At 41.3% G+C, this 20,683-nt stretch overlaps 2 protein-coding genes across 2 annotated transcripts in view; one reads left to right on the top strand and one right to left on the bottom strand.

The window, feature by feature from the left end:
* The window catches only part of ANO10 (anoctamin 10), a 127,307-nt gene extending 111,385 nt beyond the window's left edge, over window positions 1-15,922 (top strand). Inside the window, exon 13 of the mRNA XM_009081925.1 lies at window positions 15,743-15,922. Coding sequence (XP_009080173.1) covers window positions 15,743-15,922 — 180 coding nt within the window. The remainder of the gene's footprint in view (window positions 1-15,742) is intronic.
* Window positions 15,923-16,321: 399 nt separating this feature from the next.
* The window catches only part of SNRK (SNF related kinase), a 29,938-nt gene continuing 25,576 nt past the window's right edge, over window positions 16,322-20,683 (bottom strand). The window contains exon 6 of the mRNA XM_009081924.1: window positions 16,322-18,565. Within this exon, the coding sequence (XP_009080172.1) occupies window positions 17,347-18,565 (1,219 nt within the window). The 3' untranslated portion in view covers window positions 16,322-17,346. The remainder of the gene's footprint in view (window positions 18,566-20,683) is intronic.

Raw genomic sequence — 20,683 nt, 5'->3', positions numbered from 1 at the left:
TAACATAGGAAGCGTATAAAGGGGAAGTCTGGTTTCACTGAAGTAAGTGAGAACTTTGTCATTGCCTTCAAGGAAACCAGACCTTGACCCTTTGCTAGGTTGTTTAAAATTGCAACGGGCTTAACAGAGCAATTTATAAATATTGCCATACCTATAATTTAGGTCTATGTCAGCTGTTACAACTTTACTCATTTTGAAGAAATGAATAAACTACCAGACCAACCTTCTACTCATTTTCGAAATACCTGTGCAAGCTAATTCAAAGTTTACTCTAACTCTCCTACCTGCTTATTAGTCTTTTGTAGCACACTGAGAGTAATGCTTTGTGTCCAGTGGTGCCTCTTCAATGAAAAAGGCAAGTTTAGTAAGCTGTGTGTGTCCCTTGCGTAGGTGTGTGTATCTGCGCAGGGGTACTGAAGGCTCCAAGGTGGCAACATGCAGATGTCTAGGATAGAACAAAAAGCAAGGATAACATATTTCTTCATCCTCTGCCTGTGCTTATTTCAAGAACTTTCTGAGATGGATCAAACCATAAATCCACCATTTTAAGTAGTTTGAGTAACTGACTTTATCTGTCTAAGTATTGACTTTATCTTATCAGATAGCTTTTAAAAATATATTTAAATGAAAATCATTAACCTGTAACTGATTGATACTTATGCTTGGCCCCGTGTTTAACTAAGGGAAAAGAATTTGTCTCTTTCCATGGGTGCATGGTCTTCCCAAGGAGCAGGATACTTGGCAGATGTGGAATTTGCCTTGTCACAGGTGTCTTTGTGAAAGAACGATTTCTGTCAGTGGTGCCATTGCCTTTTTGGAAGTATTTGCAAAGAGATCTCTGACACACTGCAAAAATTGGTAGAATTGATATATTTATTTATATGTATTTATAAAATTGCTGTAACTAGCACTTGGTTACCAGCTCTGTATTGATTATTTTTCACTAGGCTGTGAATAGGCAGTAGCAGAGCCCTCACAGGAAGTAGAAGAAATCTTGTCTTTGAAGAGAAAAGCAAGAATTAAAATATTATTAGAAAATATATTGTAAGGACAAGTGCTTTTGGGGCATGAGAGCATCTGCAGGGGAGGAAGGCAAATAAGATGGCATGGCAGGACCCTTCTTTGCTGGTCTTGGATTCCTTGCCTAGTAAACTCTTGAGTAGAATTGAGATAGTAGTTCTTCACCAAGTAATCTAAATATTGATCAGTTTTTCCTACTTTACTGTACTAAAATGTTTCATTTTTATTTAATATTGTGGTAGCAGTAACTTTAGAATAAAGCTCAAGTTTGATACAGGAGGAAAATGGAGAGACAAATTGCCTTAGAAAGAACTTCACAACCCTAGTCCCTTTTCCTATGTGTCTGCCCAGTACTTAGTGTGGAAGCCTGATTTCTCAACATGTGCTTCAGATGCTTCAGATATACTATAATATTTTCAACTCACACTGTTGAGTTGCTTGATTTCTCTGGTGTTATCTGACATAATTGTCAGGCTGAAGTTTCTTGCCTACCGCAAAAGAGATGGAAATTTTGTGCTTGTGGCATTGTGGCTGGTGTGTGGCAGCAGGACAGAGGACAGCCATACACCCTGCAAGTTTGCTTATTCATGTCAGGTTTATGTCACAGATGGCAATTTCCAAAAATAGTGCCTGATGTTGGGTTCTTAGTTTCATATCTGGAGTCTAATTTAATTACCCAATTAATTCCCTGGATTTTTTTGCCTCGATTCTTTTTGTGGCATTAAATAGTTTAAATTAGTCTTTTGCCCTTTGTACAATAGAATTTGTTAAAGGATATTGGTAAAACCTGTGTGGGTTTTGGCACATGTAATACTGGAATAATTGTTGTGTGGCCTCCTGGGTAAACCTCTGCGACATGGGTTTATGCAGTTGAGGGAGGATTGTGTCTATAACCCAGCAAGCCCCTTCTGGCCTTAAGATGGAAAAAATGGAAGCACAGACTTTGTTTGTTGGTCTAAAATGTGTATCCTCCAGAAGCTGTAGTGAACTGTGTGTTTTTGACATCAGCCAAGCACTTAGCCATTCAAGCAGAAGTGTGAGGAGGAAGGAGTGTTGGCTGTCTCACCACAGTGCCACTGGCTGCCTTAGAGTCCTTCACCACTACTGCTGGTGTATTTCCAGATGCTGTTTCAGTGGTTTTGCTGTTTGTCAGCTGTCCCTCTGGAATCATGAGGCAGAACGAGTGCAGAGTGTGTGAGCTTAAGGAGTAAATTAGTGTATGCTGAACAACCTGGTTCTTAGCCAGGCTGTTACTGCTGTCATGGAACCACAGAATGGATAAGGTTGGAAGGGACTACTGGAGGTCATCTAGTCTAACCTCCCTGCTCAAGCAGGGTCTCCCAGAACATGTTACTCAGGATTGTGTCCAAATGGCTTTTGAGTATCTCCAGGGAATGAGATTACTGTTGGTATAAAGCTAACTCACTATGTCTGCAGTTATGCTTCCATGTCAGCCATATCCTGTATTAGGGATTTGTGTCCAGAGGGGTGGTAAAACTCTCAAAGTGATGAATATTTCTCTTCCAAAGGGTTTGTGCCTGCTCAGGGTCATCCTGTTTAGCGAATAAGCTTGTTGAACTTCAGAGAGGCAGAATACTTTGATTTACTCATTTTCCCTTGATTGTAACTTGTAATTGCAAACTGCTCATTAGCATTCTCCAGAAGCCCTGAGAAAAACAAATTTCAGCATAACTCAACCTGAAATCATTAAAACATTGTTGATGTGTTATTAGCCTAGGGAGAAACTGCACCCTTAACCTGTAGTGATGTCTGTTTGACCCAGAGCAATGTGAGTGGCAGTCACACATCTGGAGGGACTGCACAGTCTGTCCCTCTGCTCTCTGAGGTGTCACCAAGGTCATGTCACATTGGATGTGTTTGCATCATTGCTTTCATAGCCAGTCAATAGTTTCTGACTCCAAAATCTATTGACCAGCTGCTTACTGGATGAGAGGTAATTGCATAAGCTAAAGTGGAGAGCATCCTCTGGGCTGGGCTGGCATCCTATGAGGGAGGCTGCAGCACAAGCTCTTCATTGGGCATTCACATGTGGTGTTTAACATTGCATATTTATCTCACACTTGGCAAATACATGGCCAGCTGTGGTGAAAAGAGGTTAATTTTAAAAAAATATGAACTAAAAAAAGATTAAAATAATGTAAATGTTCTGAAGGACAGAATGCATAAGCTGTACTTCTGAAGAAAATACTGCAGTACTGTCTAAGGTGACTTCTATTATTTCTACATTTTTATAGTGTCTGCTGAACTAAAATAAGGTTCAACAAAGGGTGACTAATGCTGTAAGAATATTGTAAGGAGTATTAATTAATACTTTGCAATTTAAATCAGAGACAATATGAAGTAGATCAGAAAAAAAATCTTGTAAAAAAATCTACTACAAATGGGGTTGCTTTGTCTGCTGTTCCTCACAGTGCTGTTAATCAGGCACAATACTCCAAGGCACATATAATGTGATTCTGCAAGTTTTCCTGACTCTGCACTCACTAATTTTGCAAACCTATTGTTTCATTAACATTGGCTTTTGTACTTGGTATTCTGTTGTGAATTAGGAAAGAAGAGAATAAATTTTTTGCTCTTTTGCTGTTACCTTGTTTGTTGTGGCAGATTCTCACTCCAGGTCTGTGGAGTCCAGGCAAACTTCTGTCACAATACCTGTAGGAACAATTTTTAAAATCTCTCAGCCTCAGAAGGACCTCAGAAGTTCTCTAGTCCAACCTTCTACTCAAAGTAGGGTCAGCACCAAATTCAGACCCCAAGCTTGCGTGGGGCTTTTTCTAGTCGGGTCTTGGAAAACCTCTGAGGACAGAGGCTACAAACCCTCCCTGGGCCCCTGCTGCATCACTTAGTTATCCTTGTAGTGACATGGTTTTTGCTGGAGTTATTTTGGCTTATTTTTTTATGACCACTTTTTTTCTTGTGCACCTTGGTTTCCATCTTCTGATGGACCCTGATTCCATCTTCTTGCTGACCTCCTTGTAGATATTGGCAGGTGTCTCAGCCATTTTGCACAGGGCACGTACATCAGCTCCCTGCCCATCTTCAGTTCCTTGGCTAGACCTGGTGGAGTTGATCGGTGTCCTTCCTATACTGGAGGGCTCAAAACTAGACACAATATTCCAAGTGCAACGTAGAAGTAAGGAGAGTAATAGGTGCAGTGCTTGGTAAGTTTTCAGTCTACGAAAAATTAAGTTACTGTAATTGCTTACAGAGTCCTCATGAGAGTGACAATTCAGCATTTGTTTCTTTGTTATCTTCAGTTTAAAATTCTTCTCACTTCCTTAGCAAAAATCTGCATTTGGCTGTTTAATGCTCATGTGTGGCCTTCCTTTGTAGAGAGTTGTTTCCACTGGGTTGCAGCATCACAGGGACATTGGTCTTGGCTCTGGTAAATAAGGAAGTTGTGAAATTGTTCCTACAACTCTTTTCTCATATTACTGAAATAGAGGGGAAACTATTCTGGAACTCAATAGCTTTCAAGAAGACTGAAGGGTTGTGCTGGATGATTTAACTGAAAATAAGCATTCAGTGTTATACTGTGGCTCTGTGTTCCTGGGATTTAAAAATAGGAGTGTATTAGTATAGAGGCTGGTTATTACTACTGTAAAGAAGCATCAGTTATCATCTCCAGCCATGGCAGCTAACAGGTTGCTGTAAAACTGGTCAGAGTCAGACATGAGGCTTAAAAGTAACCCCAAGCCTGCAGTCCTTAAGCACCATTCCCTGCAGAGATTGTTCAGTGCCATACAAGCAAACCTTGAGAGAAGCTTTGCAATCCTAGATGTGAAGCTACTGCAACTTTCCACCATTATAATCAGTGAGAACAAATTTCCATTAAATAAGTTTTTAAACTTTTCACAGAATAAGATACTAGATGTGGAAGAGGCTTAATGGAGTTTTGAAGTGAGTGCTAATTTGTCTCTTCTATAACTGGCTGGTACTTGCAGATTAAGCTGATGCAGTTCTTGAGACAGCTCAAGAGCCAAGAAACTAACTTTGTTGTGACTGTGCACCACTAGGAAACAACAATTTAATATATATCTGACATATTTTCATATTATAATTAGTATTAGAAACTGGGAAAGATACCATGTAACACTACACTCTCTTTAAGCAATAAACTGCTCACAAGCTGTTCTACATGGTGAATGCAGGAAAACAAGAAGATGGAGTTGGTGATTAAAAAAATTTGCCTTCTTATCTTCTATTTAATATAGACTAGTTACATGTCTGTTCTTCATATGAACAAACACGTGTATGTCGAGTGTAAATATGGAAAAGCACCAAACTGGTGAGTTGTTAGGTCCTGGTTTAATTGGTTTTCACTTCTGCATGCTTTTATTTTTCAGACTTGTTTCCCTCAGGTTGTGGTTGAATTGGCAGTTAGCATTAACACACACAGTGGTAAAATCGAGAGCAGTTAGAGGCTGTCTTACCAGGACTGAGCATAACTGGAAAATAACAGTGTTCTAAGCATGTGACACAGAGCTGATTAAGGGCAATAAATCAATGTGAAACCGGCAAAGACTGTGAGCCACCCGTTCAACGTTGGCTGTCCCATAGAAACCATAAAGGAAAGTTGAGAGTCTTTGATTAGGTGGTGAGTGTGTGTGCAACCAGCACTGGTAGAGCAGAAATGCTGTGTTATCTCTGTCCTCCTCTGGTGCAGACAGAAGGTCCCAGATGGATTTGCAAGATAGGGTTTGAGAGAGGCAGCGCACGCCTCTCAGCCACAGGGGCAGAGCGAAGCCACACGCCAGGACATGCAGTGTCCTTGCTCAAAGCAGCTCTGCTGTGCAGAGCGAGGGGCAAAGCACCTCATCATCCCTGGGCACAGTGCACAGGGCTTGGAAATGAAGGTGGGCACAGCCCTCCTCATGCCATGCAGAAGCAACTGGATTTCCAGTGAGGCTGTGACTTGAACCAAGCCCCAGCACTGCTAGTCGTAAATGCCTTGGCAGCTCAGCAGCTTTTGCTGTAGATTAAGTCTGTGGTGTTGCTGTGTATTTCTGCTTTTCATGTTTGTAGCTATTTATATTTTAGTATTGCTCATAGCCCTACATCATGTGTTCAGATTTCCACAGACCCCCTAACTGGAGAGCTACCACAGCCAACACCCTGTACACCAAGGTTTGTGCTGCTGGTTGTGAGCACACAAAGGAAATAGCCTGATTTCCAGGCTTGGTATGCAACTTTATTTGTGGTGTGAAAGTATCTGTTATGTTTTATTAAATATATTTTAGTATTGCTCATAGCCCTACATCATGTGTTCAGATTTCCACAGACCCCCTAACTGGAGAGCTACCACAGCCAACACCCTGTACACCAAGGTTTGTGCTGCTGGTTGTGAGCACACAAAGGAAATAGCCTGATTTCCAGGCTTGGTATGCAACTTTATTTGTGGTGTGAAAGTATCTGTTATGTTTTATTAAAGTGCTTTCAGAAAATGTTGAAATGTGGGAAATCTAAGTAATTGGTAAATCCTATTTGTAAAGCATATTGAAGGATTTTTGCTATTTCTGCTGAAAGTACTGTCTAATTATATTACATGTGCTCTACAAAGAAATTTAAACCTAATAAAATGGAAATAGCAAATCTATTGAATTATAAAAGATAAATATATAGAACATTTCCTAACAGTAGAATTTTAGAATAAACGGCACTGTAGCTCCACTAAAATAAACTAATATTAGCTTCAACACGTTTCACTTACATATTGCCTGCATAGGCTACTGTTGCCAAGGGTGCTGCATAAAACAGACCATTGAATATAAACCTTTTGCCGGTAACTCTCAGCTGATAACAAATGAGGAATGTTCTCTTGAGCCACCTCCTTTCTGAACTGTGCCTCTGTTTTGTTTACAGAGGCTTTATAATACCCCTCAGCTGAGTGTTGTTTGCCATTATGTAACTAGTAGATCGAGGAGGTTTTAATTCCTCTTTTTCTATGTTTTTGAAATACTACTTAAAGCTTACAAACAAATGTCTCTTTGATGGAAGAGTAGTTAACTCAGTCCCACAGGTTTGCCAGTGAACCTGCTGGGGATATCAGGAGAAAGGTGATCTTAAAAAGTACCTTGTCAGTTCCCTTTCCCATATGTTGTCTTGGAGAAATATTTTCCCACTAAAAATGAACATTTCCTTTCACAGTAAAAGAAAAGAAAATTTGAAAATTCTTCAGCCTGAACTTGGCAAAGAATGTCACTGTTTAAAGGTGCCACCACATGTTGCTTGCTGAAGTGATGGCTCTTAGGGGAGCCTGCTGCTGCCAGGTACTGCAAAACATGTTTTGGTATTAGAAATTATAAAGAAGAAACAAAATACACAGCTCTTGGGGTTCTCACATGGCTTATGATTCATTTCCTGAAGTATGTGACTGCATTTGGCCTGGTTTTGCCCAGGCTGTATGTGCCATGGCAGCATGTGAAGCTATTTTAAGAGGTGTTTCTGCTCACTGGCCCACTGAAGAAGTTGGGAAATTTGTTTGTTCATATCAGATAGTTTAAATATGCTCGCATAGGATTGCCATCGTTAAGAGAATCCTAGCATAAGCTTAGCTCAGTTAAAATTAGGAGAGCCTTCAAAAATAAATGACAGTAGTTCTGCTTGTATGGAGTTTTTGGACAGATTGCCATTTAGTCATCATTATCAGTCATGTGCTTGGTTTTTTTCCAGACTTTGGCAAGGCCTGCAGAGATCAGAGAATAAAAATACCTTTCCAGTATTCCTTATCAATCCCCATATAATTACAACACCACTCAGAATTCAAGAACATCATTCTAAAACAAGAGAATTAGGTTTGAATTTGATGAATCAGGAACTGAATTAAGTTGCTGTCTTCTCTTTCTTTTTAATGTTTTTTCAATAGGAGTAAATGTCACTTTAATTAAAGATGCTGTAGGTTTATACAGACGTTTATTTAAATAAATGAATCGGGATGCAGAAGAGGAATCTGTATTCCAGCCTTTAGCTATGACTCTTTTCCTGCACTGTTGCTATGGAGAAGCATATAAATATTTGTATCACTAACTAATTTTACCTCACTTATAGATGGCATGGAAATGCAGATAAAAAGTGGCAGAGTTGTTGTAATGTGTTTTACCCTGCAGAGTAATGTTTTGGAATGGTTCAGGCACAGCCTAGCAGAAAAGGAAAGGTAGAAGGTGCTGCATCCGACATCTTTGTGTTGTGGGATAGAAATTGAATGAAAGCATCTGCTTTATGTGCAGTTTCCTCTTTTACAAGTTTTTTTTTGCAGTGTTATTAGCTATTTGTCTTTCTATTAGCTCATTTGTACTTGGCCATGTGCATAAAATCAAGTACAAGTGTAAAAGAAAAAACTTCAGCTCAGTAGCACATGTTCATCTTCTGCTGGAGGGATGATACACACACCACACAGCTACTTAGGAGCTGGAAGCTGCATAAATTGATTGTTTATATGATCACTCACATTTTTTCATGTCCAGCCTTTTTCTTTCCTTGTGTGCCAAATGGCCTTGAAGGCTGCAGTGGTGCTGGGTCTCCTTCTTTGGGGACTTAGCCACTGTATCTATTTCTTAGCGTATCAGGGTGGTTTCCAGCCTTCCTGACATTGCAGGACCTTAGGCTGACAGCTCCAGGTGGTGTGTGAGAGATGCCTTTGACATGATTTAAACTGCTCTTGTTGCCTCTGTAAGTTTTGTGTTATGAAACATCCCCTTTAACAAGAAGCTTCATGGAGTGGCTCTGCTTTCTCTTATTCAGCAGATTATTTTCGACACCTGAGATTGTTATCCTAGTTTCACATGGACATCTCTCTGGTGACAACCTAAGATAATGAAAGCAAAACCAGTTAACAAGGGGATTGAAAGTAACACATATGGGCATAGCAGTCTGCTGCCTCCTTCTTATGGCACAGGATGTTCTTGTTTAACTCAACAACAACAACAAAACACAATAAAGCAAACCAAAACATGAAATACGGATTAACAGTTAACAAATTGGTGCAAAGGGAAGTGGGGTAATGTTGTTGTCAGAAGTTCGTTGACCTTTGGAGATCCCTTAATAGCTTAAATATTTAAGGCTAAATGACTTTTTCCGTGAGGCAATATTCAACACAAAGAAAAGATTAATTAACATGCACATTGCATCATCATTTGCTGAGTGTTTTGGTGGGAAAAGCAATGCCTCTGTTAAAACTGTGTCTTTTGTGAAAGTCAGGCAAACAGACTTGTGGTTTTTGTTTTTAAGTACCAAAGCTCAGGCTCTCTCTGGTGTAGTTTTATTATTCAGTTGGATTCAAAGCGTCCTGCTTTCAGATTTTGCTGGTTTGAGTAATTCATCATGCTACCACTGCACTTAGTGTATCTTTTTTCTCTTGTCTTCTCTCACAGCAAATGAAGCTGTCAGCTGAGTCACTGAAGGAGTAAACACGGAGGAATGAGGATGACTAAATCAGTCACATGTGAGCGCGGGCACTTCTTGAGTGTGTTTGTGAGGATGTGTGGCTCTCAGAGTGTGCACTCCACCATCTACTGAGTAGGTGGCACCTGCTTATGTGAAACTTGGTAAATATTCTTTGCCTGACACTGAAAAAATGATATTTTTGCCTGTTCTCTTTGTTTCTTGCAATTCTATGCAATTGTTTGTAAATTTAATACCAAATAAAGCTCTGCAGCTTATGCCAGGTCTGCCTGAAATCCACCAGGCTCACTGTGCTTTGAGTGATTGAAAACAGATCCTGTGAGGAAGCATCCAGAAGCTAACTGGAGTTTTCAGCTGCAACTTTCTAAAAGAGAGAAAAAGAAAAAGTAGACTATTATGTAATTCACAGTGTACTGCCTCTTTGGGGTTATTGCCCCTTTTGTTCCTTTATTACAATAGCTAATCAATCCTGTATCATTTCAAAGACTTCCTTATTAGCTACTGCTTGCCCATGGCAAATCAATTTAAATGTTTTATACATTGCATAGGGAACAACTATGTATGTCATTATATGATCTGAGAAATAGTTGAACATAGATACTATAGAGTATGCATTATGTCCTCCTGTGTGCTAGTTCTCTAAATAAGCCCCAGCTAAATTCTTTTGAAAAGCTAGGTAAAAAAATTGAGTAGGAAACAGATTGCTGGTCAGTAATTTATGAAGTGTATTTATTTTTTAATTTGCATTGGATTTTGGTATTACTCTCCTGGATCTTACACTGCAGTATTGTATGAATGGATTTTCTGGTTAAATGAACAGATAGTAACAGATCAATTAAATTTAGTATTTGATATACCATGACTTGTGTTTGTAGTGAATATCTGATTTTTCCCCTTGCATTTCACAAAAAGGTTGTTTTCCTAATGTTTCATTGTTTTCTGACAGTAATAGGACAGTGTTTGCTCCTGTGGCCTTGAGACAGTTTATTTTTGGCTGCTGTTGACCTTCATTTTTGGTAGATGCAGCTTACCTGTATGTGATATTTGCTGGAATTTTGCTTGGAAAAAAAATGCTGTTGCCATAATTAAGCTATTGGCCTGCTTTGCACTTCTCAGATTTCTGCCACGGGGCCCTCATGGCAGAGTAATATAACTAAGCTAAAATATTGTATTTTGTCTGGAATTGAAAATTAGCTATTCTCAAGCTCTGCAGGCATGATCCATTAAGAAACAACACTGTTCCCTTGGGGAGAGGAGCAAACCCGTGCTCAGCTGCTGCCTCTGTTCTTGCTTCTCCCACTGTTAGTTCCCTGCACTGCTGCTGTTTCAGGGGTATCTCAGGGGCTGCTGCTGTTTCACAGCCTGTTCCTGAGGCTGTAGCAGGGTTGTAGCTGCACAAACTCTGTCCTGAGGCTCTCCAAGGGGTGGATGTCTCCCTGTAGTGCTGTAGAGATTCCAAAACCAAAGGTTTTTTGAAGCAACCAACATGTTCTCCGAGAAAGCTCCCTGGCTTTGCGGTTTCTTGCCCACTCTGAAGTGGCTTATGTTTGTTCAAGTTTCACTTGTGCTGCCTAGTCAGTGTTTTGAAGTGAGCAGTTCAGGAGAAGGAAAATCCCTGGGATAGGTTCCTGGTAGTGTATGTTCTTGGGAGCTTGCAATAGCCATTTTCAAGGGATTCTGTTGGTCTGACAATTGGTGCTTGTTTAGGAGTGTGAAGTTGGTGTGTTTTGCTGATGGCAATTGTATCAGGTGTCTGAAATAATTTTCTAAGATGGTTAGAAAAAGAATCGAGTTGTGTTTCAGCTGTGATCATGTGAAAAAAGTAAGTTGAGTTCTGCAAAACTCTATCCTTGCAGAGTCCATTCATTCTCCTATTTTCTGTAGGCTAACAGGAAAACCTCTTGTAAGGTTTAAGTAGCCACTGGCATCAGTAATGTTAGCTGTTGCCCTTGCCTTGGGCAAATCCCTTCACTTCTGCTTAGTTGGGGATACTCCTGGTTCTCCACCTAAAGCCAGTAGGCTTGGAGGAATTACAACCTTCCATGGTGTGACTGAGAAGTATGGGACTCTTTTATAGGGCTCAGATACTGTTCCAGATACTGGGAGAACTCTCGTTTTAGCATCCCAGATGCTACACAGTTGTGACACAGAGTGTTTCTGTCCTAAAGAGCACACACCTCAGCTTGCTGAGAAATGTTCCTTCATATTGCCAAGTCACAGTTTGTCACCCAACTGAAATTTAGCTCCTATTCCTCTGTATGCAGCTCTTTGTTGTTTTACTGGGGAGGAGTTGCTGTGTTTCATACTGTTGGAGATTGGGCTTTTTGTTTGTCTTTTGGTTATCTTTACATTCATGATGGCATCTATTTTTATTTCTCATCTGAGAGAAGAAAATGTTTCTGACTATGCCCTTGATTGTGTTGTTTCCTTTTCTGCTGTAGGTGCATCCATAAAAATTGTGGGGTGCCAGGGATGAAACTTACTGGGAAAAATCAGTTGGCAGATGAATAACATATTTACCAGTAGCTGCCATTTACAAGCTGTGGAACCTGAATGTCTGTCCCAGGGTCCATGGCATGGCCCCTTACCTGACTGACCCTCACACCTCACCCAGTCAGCCCTGGCTCTGAGCCTTTCAGAAGTGCAGGCTGACAGACGTGGGTGTGTGGCAGTTCTGCCAATGCCTGAGTCTAAGCAATAAAATACTCTCTGGGAGAAACCTAGGATGAGTCTGGAGGCATCCTGTTTGGGAAGATGACTGCTGGGGAGTAGCCCATACCTGTCTGTTAAGACTCGGATTTTACACATCTTCTTAGCAGCAACAATAACAACAAGGCAGCTGTTTGTAAGGAGAAGGGCAGCCATAAATCACTTGCTGATGATAAAAAAGTTCACTCATCAGGTATGTTGTGAGCCACAGGTCTAATTGCATGGCCCAGAGGGATCTGCTGACTCAGGATCTCTACTCTTCACCTCCCTTGAACTTGAGGAGAGTAGAAGAGGAAAACATTGGAATTGTTACATGAGGAAAGGTTCCTCCATAAGAAAGCAAGCAATTATGGGTATTTTAGCCTACCTGGACCTGAGGGAGTTGATCTTGAATCTCATTCAGAGAAACTATGAGTTTACTTCCTTGTTCATATAAACAAAGCCAGTGGGAATCATGCCTACTACTACCATTCCTTGTTCATATAAACAAAGCCAGTGAGAATCATGCCTACTACTACCACATGTTTTCTTCAGGAAAGCTCTCCCATGCCTCACCCAAGAGCTGGAGGGGTGAGTGCCACTGTCAGGCTGGAGCTGACAGGAGAGCTTGGTGACTCACCTGCCAGCCCTGAAGCCTGATGCCCTGAGGGATCTCTCTGCACCCCACTACTCAATACACAACACAGTGGTGATGGCCTCTGTCATCACTGGTGTGATGAGGGCAATGCTGAGCCTGGCGTAAGAGCTCATCAGCTCTGGCTCCCGGGTCTGCAGTGCTGAGCCTCTCCCAGGCTGAGGACATGTGGCACACAAAGGCCCAGGCAGAAAACCAGACCCTTCCATCCTGCCTCCCCAGCCTTGTATTCCTCAACAGAGAGTAGCGAGAGGGAGGAAATAAGATGATGTTACACAAGGGCTTGCTGAAATTAGTTGCTGAGGAGATCTGACATACATCTGAGGATCTAGTGAAGTCCCTATGACCCTGCCATGCTTCTCAGGTCCTCTAGAGTACCAAGTATATTTGCATTTTTCATACAACACAATTCTTCCACCATATGGGAAAATAGAGGTCATCTTTTTTACCCCTAGTGTAATAAGACATTGTCACTAATACAGGGTTCTTGACTTCTAGAAATTGATGTCACTTGTAATACAAGCAGATAGGCCAAACTGAGTCAACTTCTTACAAGTAATTACAATTTAAAGTTTAAAAAAAAATAGCCAGAGCCTGTGCTGTGAGGAGGGAGCTGGCAAAAACAGCTGCACAGACACTGCTCCAGAGAAGGGCAATCCAACTGTCCCTCAAAACACTGTATGGATGTGACTTCAGTGAGGGAGCCACGCTGGATGCAGCCAGGAGGCAACTGCACAAGTGAGTCACTGTTAAGCCTTCCTACACACAGTCACATCAAGGGGTTATTACTCAAACACCCTTTATTGAAAGCAAGTCATAATTTGGAATTAGTGACAGACAGATCAGTTCTAATTCATTCACACAAACTTAACCCTGTGAAAGGCTGTCAGGGTGGCTGGGTTGTCTCTAATGTTTGGGACATTCCCATTTGCCCCAGTTCTCTGTTGCCAGCCAGCTGCATTGGGATTGCCCTGTAAATGCCAGCACATTGCTCTGGTTGCTAATGAAAAATCCTTTAAAAAAACCAAAAACCTGACATGAAAAAAGATAAAATCTGACCTGCAACATCACTCTCCTAACTGCACCTTAAGGCACAGCATGTCATAAGCAATGGCTTATGGTAGGTTTTTTTACTCCTGCCCATTTTACCTTACACTGAAGAACATCAAATCTATACAGGTGAAACTTCAACTCACATCTTTCACAAGGAAAAAAGTACTAGTTTACACAGCACCTATGCAGATTTGAAATCCAACCCATCACTTCATCAAACAAGGACATCCTGAGAGCACTGAAGCCCCTTCCTTCCCCCAGGAGTTATGGCAGCACTCGGTGCGGTGTCCCTCCCCTCCTGGGACTCTACCACAAACACGTGGCTGAAGTCATCTCACCCGACTGACCTGGGCACATGCAGAACAAGCATTTCCACTGAGATTTTGAAACCCCTTGTGTCCTGTGCCCCAGAGCTGCCAGAACAGCACCAACTGCTAACAGGGTTTAAGCTGCACAGGTGTATCACACATGTTCTGTAGCTAAACGAGCAGCATGTTGGGTTTACTGAACCATTTAAACCATTCTGAGTTCTGCCTAAGAACAGCTACCTCAGCCTTTAGACAAAAAGCTCTTTTAGCTGATGCCAACTGTGATGACTTTTAAGCCCAAATGAACAAATTTGATCTATGCAAGAAAAGAACTGAAAGTTCACAAACTGACATACACACAAAGTTGGATTCTTGCAAGGCTTTCTCATTCTGAGCAGACATTTCTACTGCCTTCTGTTCTACTACTGTATGTGAGCTGGATCAGAGCTGAGCAGTTCAGCACCTGCAGCACCAACACCTCACTCTCCCAAACTCTGACCTCCCACGTGCTGGGACTCAGCCCTGACACACCGAGCGCCAGGAGAAACAAACCGCATCCACATGCCAATCATCAGTTATGCATCAATCAGGATATCACTTTTATTAACTGGATTTTTCCATTTCTGTCGCACACCATGAATGTTTATACAATGAAAAAGCCAAACATTGCTCGAAGCAATAAGATCAGCTGATAGTTCTGTACCCTCTTAACACACATACATGGATTCTTTCTTGGTGAGAAATTTGTATACTTCTGTTCATTAATTCTGCTTATTTAGACTGCTACTCTTAAAATTCTGTGTCAAGATTGTCACATCTTAAATACAGATTAAGTTGCTAGAGGTACATTTTTTTATATATATTTATATACACACATACAGAAAAATACAAGACTAACTGTTCTTCCACAATATTTACTTTATACACTACTGTAACTATATGCAACTTTTAAAGACACGTTAAGGGGTACAAGAAACTGTTTACTTGCTCTAAATAGTTTGGTCCAATATTATCTTAATGTAGTGGTTATTCTCGCCCTTCCTTTTACGTGACGACATAATACGACATACACCACATGCACAATCATTCACCTATCAACAAATGGGGAAAGGACACCACTCAGACTGACATCTGTACACCCAGAGGTTCAACCAGCCACACACAACTATAAGGCTATAATACAACTATGCAGCATAAATGGTCAACACTGCTGTTCTAAAGTGAGCACCATATATACAGTCGTATATAAAAACATTGGAAACAAAATACACCCGGGGTTAGTTAAAAGGTGCCATTCCAAGGCTGTACATAACATCAGGAAAGAGTATTTACAATGCTTGGAAAAAAAAGCTGCAACAAATAAAAGTTTATTGCCAATGCCCTTTATAAACTTGTCTCCTACGTGGATGTTATGCTCACTGTCTGTGAACCACACATCTCATTTCTGGCCCTTGGTAAGATCCCTGCTCAAAAATTTCAAGCAAATATGTTCTATGGCTTCACCCACACATCTACTCTCGTAGCTTTTAACTAAACTGCAACTAGAGTTAAAAAAAAACTTAAAAGAAGCAAAACACTTATCCTTTGCCTTGTTCAGGAAGCAGAACGTGAACCCCTGGCTAGGCTCGCTGGTGAGGATACCCCAACAACTCAGGCTCTCTCAAGTCTTGCACTAACCAAAAGAGCTGCTGTGAGCCGCAGACATCCCGAGCAAGCGCAAGGCCGTTCTTTGGTGCTCTGCTCCCTCCGTGGCAGACATGAAACTCGCTGTATTTGACCATTCTGCAAGTGTTACAAGATGCTCAACAGTGTCAAACTCCTCTGGGACACCCAAGGTCTGCCCAGGGTGCTGCTACATAGTACCACCAGTTTCACTAGCATTGCTTAGAAGACCCAGTGCACAGCATGAAAAAATAAAACATTCTTGCCCTTCCCAAAACTAGGAATCTGCAATATATTTTATTCTAGATAATAAAATTCCACAAAGTTAATTCATCTGGTCAAAAGTATCCTTTTGTACAGAAATACTCTTAAAGCACGACCTTGCCATGGCAATGGGAAACCCAACAGGAAGGCTGAGAGCTGTAAAATAAACACTTTCCTATAGGATATTTTAAATGGACTTCATGAAAAAGTGTTATAACTGAGGGAAAATAAGTGGTGTACATGTGGGGAACAGCAGTATTTTAAGTCTTAAAAAGAGTAATGATAACAAAAATGTAAATGACAATAACAATTTCAGTGTGAATCCAATTACCTAAAGGTTTTCCATCCCTTATTGCCTTCTGGAATCTCAGGGAGAGGAGGAGAGGACAGGGAAGAGGGTTTACACAGTAAAAACCTAAAATATTAAATGTCATGATATACTACTAACAAAAGTAATTCATACAAATACTTTATTTTCAGTTAGCATGTAAAAACTCAGAAGTAGACTTAATAATTTACCTTTGTTATATTAAAAAAGATTGTCTGCTTGTAATATTAACATATTTCTATGGGAGAAAGCTGCCTTACAAATCTACTTGCCTTTTTTTTTTTAAAGAAAACTGCCTCTAGCAAAACCAGATCTTTTCAGTTTGATTTTTTGAGCCACAACTTCATCCATATTATAGCTTAAGACAAATAGGTGTGGGTTTAAAATCATATTTCAAGATCACTAATTTTCAGTGCATCTTTGCTTTGTACAAGCCTTGGAACATCTGAAAACTCCCTGAAGAGTTTTCAGCATCAAAACATTATTGCTTTGGTTCTGTTTCAGACACATAGAAGTATGCCACATATCACGTATTTTAGTTATCACAGAAGGTCAGAACAAGAATTAACATTTCACAAGCAAACAAAAGCTTCTCTCTCTAGTTTAAGTGCAGAACATGAAACTTCTAAGTGCTTCATTTACATTAGGATCCAGATATTTTTTTTAATTTAATCCAGATCTTTCATAGTAAAATTATAAATGTAAAAATTACACAATAAAATATTCTGGTTTGTTGAAAAAGAAAAACATATCGGCTAGCAGCATGCAGAGACCATGCATTGTCATACCATCCAGCAAACACAAAATTAAAGTGTAATAAATAACTGCTCAAAGCCCACTGAAAAATCTTAAGACAACAAAAAGGGGGTCCGTGACAAGGTGTTCACAGCTCTGACCAGGAAGAATGATGCTGTCAAGTGGATCGAGCTGTTAAAGTCAGGTCGCTGTCAAATGACATGACAGCAACTGGTTTGACTGGAGGTACACAGCAGCCCCTCCTTTGGGTTCCGCTGAATATTCACAGAGATCATCTTTTCACAGAGAGGTAGTTGTAGCACATTGTTTTTCAAGTTCCTGTTCTTTAGCCGTTCCAATTCCTTTGCTGTGTCTGACATTTGGTCAGAAAAGAATTTCAGGCTGCCCAACGACGCAGGCTGGTTTGCACTTCCACTGGAGCTTATACACATTTTCCATGTTGATTTCTCCTGTACTTTTACACTGGAAAAAGACAGATTGTTTTGAGGATCAATAATGTATTTCGTGCTGCCGTGGATCTGTGAACCTAGGCAAAGGCTCATTAACTTCAGGCTTTCAACCAGTTCCCCTGCACTTCTGGACGAGAGCTGCATTGAGTTTCCGGATCCGGCACATCTCCGAGTAGAACCCGAAGTGTTGTTGGTGCTACCACCAGAGCCACCAGAGGGACTCCCCCCACCTTTGCTGTTATCGCTTGGGCTTGTTTTGTCTACCCCTCCATTTCCATTGCTTGGCTTGCTTTGTCCACCACCGTCTCCCTGGCTGCCAGGTGGCCCTTCGCTACTATCCCGTCTGTGCCAGGAGTAAGTAAACCCACTGTCTTTGTCCAGGCGTCTCCTACTTTCCGAGTCATCGTCGCTTGTTTCTGAGCTGCTGCAGCTAGAGCCCCTGCCCTGGCTTTTCCTCCGGTGATAGCGTTTGTGCACTGTGCTGGGTGAGGCAATATTCATTTTTAACCTGCTGAGCTTTGGGGGTAAGTTCTCATCCATGTCGAACTCGTCATCTGACTCGCCCTCCTCAAAGATCTGATTGAGGACCGGTGCACTCTTCCTTGAAGTAAGACGATTTGTAACCGAAGGCTTACGACGCAGAACAACTTGAGTCGAAAGAGAAATAGGCTTTTTATCTTCTTCATCCTCCTCTTCATCTTCTTCTACTCTGAACAAGCACTTGCGGCCGCTCGTGGTGGGTTTTAAGCTCACCGATGGGACAGCGGAGAGTGCCGGCCCAGCCAGCTCGGGGATGTCTTCCTTCTTTGCCGCATCACCGAGGGCTTTGCTCCGGTGGCCGTTGAGGACGTTCTCAGCCGTGCGAGCTGGGGACTGAGGGACAGTCGCGTGGGACAGAGGAGATGCCGTAAGGTCATCCTCCAGATCCTGGGGGACGTCGATTTTTGTCGGCCACGACTGCCTACATGAACGATTATAAAGGCAAAACAAAAAGTGAGCTCATGGCAAGCATTTCAGAAAGCACAACAAGATGCAAGATTCGCACCAGAGAAGCACCACACAGCTTGGCCTGCTGAATGGCATGTTTGTAAACAATTGTACTGAGCGACAGAGAAGAGGAAACTTCTCAGAGACTGCATTCCTTTGGAAATGCTGTTATCTGAAAGGCACAGCATATATACAAGAGCATAGTTTAGAAATTAGGTTGGCTACTGTCAAATGAAAGCTTACGTTTTCACTGCTTTCAGAAAATGAATTAAAAACCTTAATAATCGTGTTGCAAAGAAAATAATCTGAGGTAGGTACAGATCCACCAGTACCCAGAGGAAGGTATGAGCTAATTCAAGCAGAACTTAAGTAAGATAGTATTGCAAACTACTTTTAATCTGAAGCTTCTGTTATTCCCCCCCATTTTAACCTAATATAAAAATTACGCTAGAATTTACATGAGTGAGACCAAAAGGGTGAGTCAGAAGAAACATCCTCTCATTTTCAGTAAGTCTCATTTAGGCCAAGCTCTATTCTACAAAGTCCCCTTTAATTTTAAACACACGTGAACTGAGATCATCCACTTATTTGTCCTTAGCTGAGCAACTGGAATAATAGAGCTGCAGGAATTCAGGACTCAAGCTGCTTAAGAATATGACACTGGAATAAACTGTAAATCCAAGTTGAAAATGTATGACCTAGAAGTAACAAAAGTAACACTTGAGTGTGAATCAGTTTTACAGTCAGCCTCATCTCCAGTATCTAAACTACTAGCTAATGATTTGTATTTGACTTTAAATCTCAACAGATATTGTAATTTTCCCATAACGCACACGAAATAAATGAAGAACAAAGACTGTCAGTCTTTACTCTCTCTATTTTGAAAGCCTAATCCAAAAGACTAAAGACTTACAAAGACCTTAACACTGAATAATTCTTCAATTTCTTCACTCGGTGTAAGCCCCACATTTCTTGTTAGAGACCAAGAAATAGTTTCTAACCTCTCAAACAGAGAGTTGTCCTCAATTTTGAGAAGTGCCAATCCTTTAACTTTACAAAATGAAAATACTCTAGCATACTGCTTGATAAGGTGTAGTAAGTCCCTCTGTTCATACGTGGACAGCATATTACAATACGTTCCCAACCATATCTTGTGTGTGCCGAAAGAAAAGGCTGCTTGACTTTGTACAGCCCAGTTTAGAAGCAAGAGGGAGGAGCAAAGCAGGAGAGGAAGCAGAGAATATTTCACACCCAGTGTGACCCCAGGTTTCTGCCTGCATGCAAAGACACAAGGATCACACCAGCTTCCTGCTCTCTGCCGTGTTCAAAGGTCAAGCTGAAGAAAGAGGGAACACTCGGACACCTCTTTGCTATTCTTATTCTAAATGTGTTCTTCTTAAGTGTTTAAAGTTAATGGAAGCACCTGCAGTAGGTCTGCACTTGCTGGAGGCTCTTGGCTCTGTAATGGCTGGATAGAAAAGGACCCTAAGGTGTGAGGTTCCTGTCTACACAGGTGACAACTGACAACTATGTCCCCAATTTTCTGAACTTTGAAGAGGAGACCTTTATTAAAGCCAGCCTTCAACTCATCAAGCCTAGCTGCAGCCTTAGCTTTGAAGAACTAGCTGTAGTTTTGCTTAACCAACCAGTGACAGAAACACCCACCAGAACCCTCTAGCAGCAGGACTTGGCAGCCCACACACCATTCCCTGGGTGGAACCACACAGGCTCCTGCCTGTTGCACTGGGAGCTACCGGTGGCCTCCCACCAGTTTCCCTCCACTGAGCAGCTCTACCAAGAGGGAGTGAACACAACAAGCAGCTCCAAGCCGAGCTGTTCAGGCAGGAGGTGAAGCCCAGGCTATGTTCCTCCTTGGTTTGACACCAGCAGCCTCCCTCAGACCCAGCTGACTCCAGGAACACTGGGAACCACTGACCCAGTTTTCTGATGACTTGTGCTCTGCTGCATATTTTAAACACAAACAAGTGTCTGTGATTAACAAAGACTTAAATAAATAGAAATGTAACTACAAACATGACAGAAAATGAAGATCTAAGTCTTTCAAGAAATTTACCATGCTTCAAGAACAGAC

This window comes from Acanthisitta chloris, unplaced genomic scaffold, assembly GCF_000695815.1.
Source record: "Acanthisitta chloris isolate BGI_N310 unplaced genomic scaffold, ASM69581v1 scaffold6319, whole genome shotgun sequence".
Lineage (NCBI taxonomy): Eukaryota > Metazoa > Chordata > Aves > Passeriformes > Acanthisittidae > Acanthisitta > Acanthisitta chloris.
The sequence above is the reverse complement of the archived record's forward strand: the minus strand, read 5'-3'. Positions and strand labels throughout refer to the sequence as shown.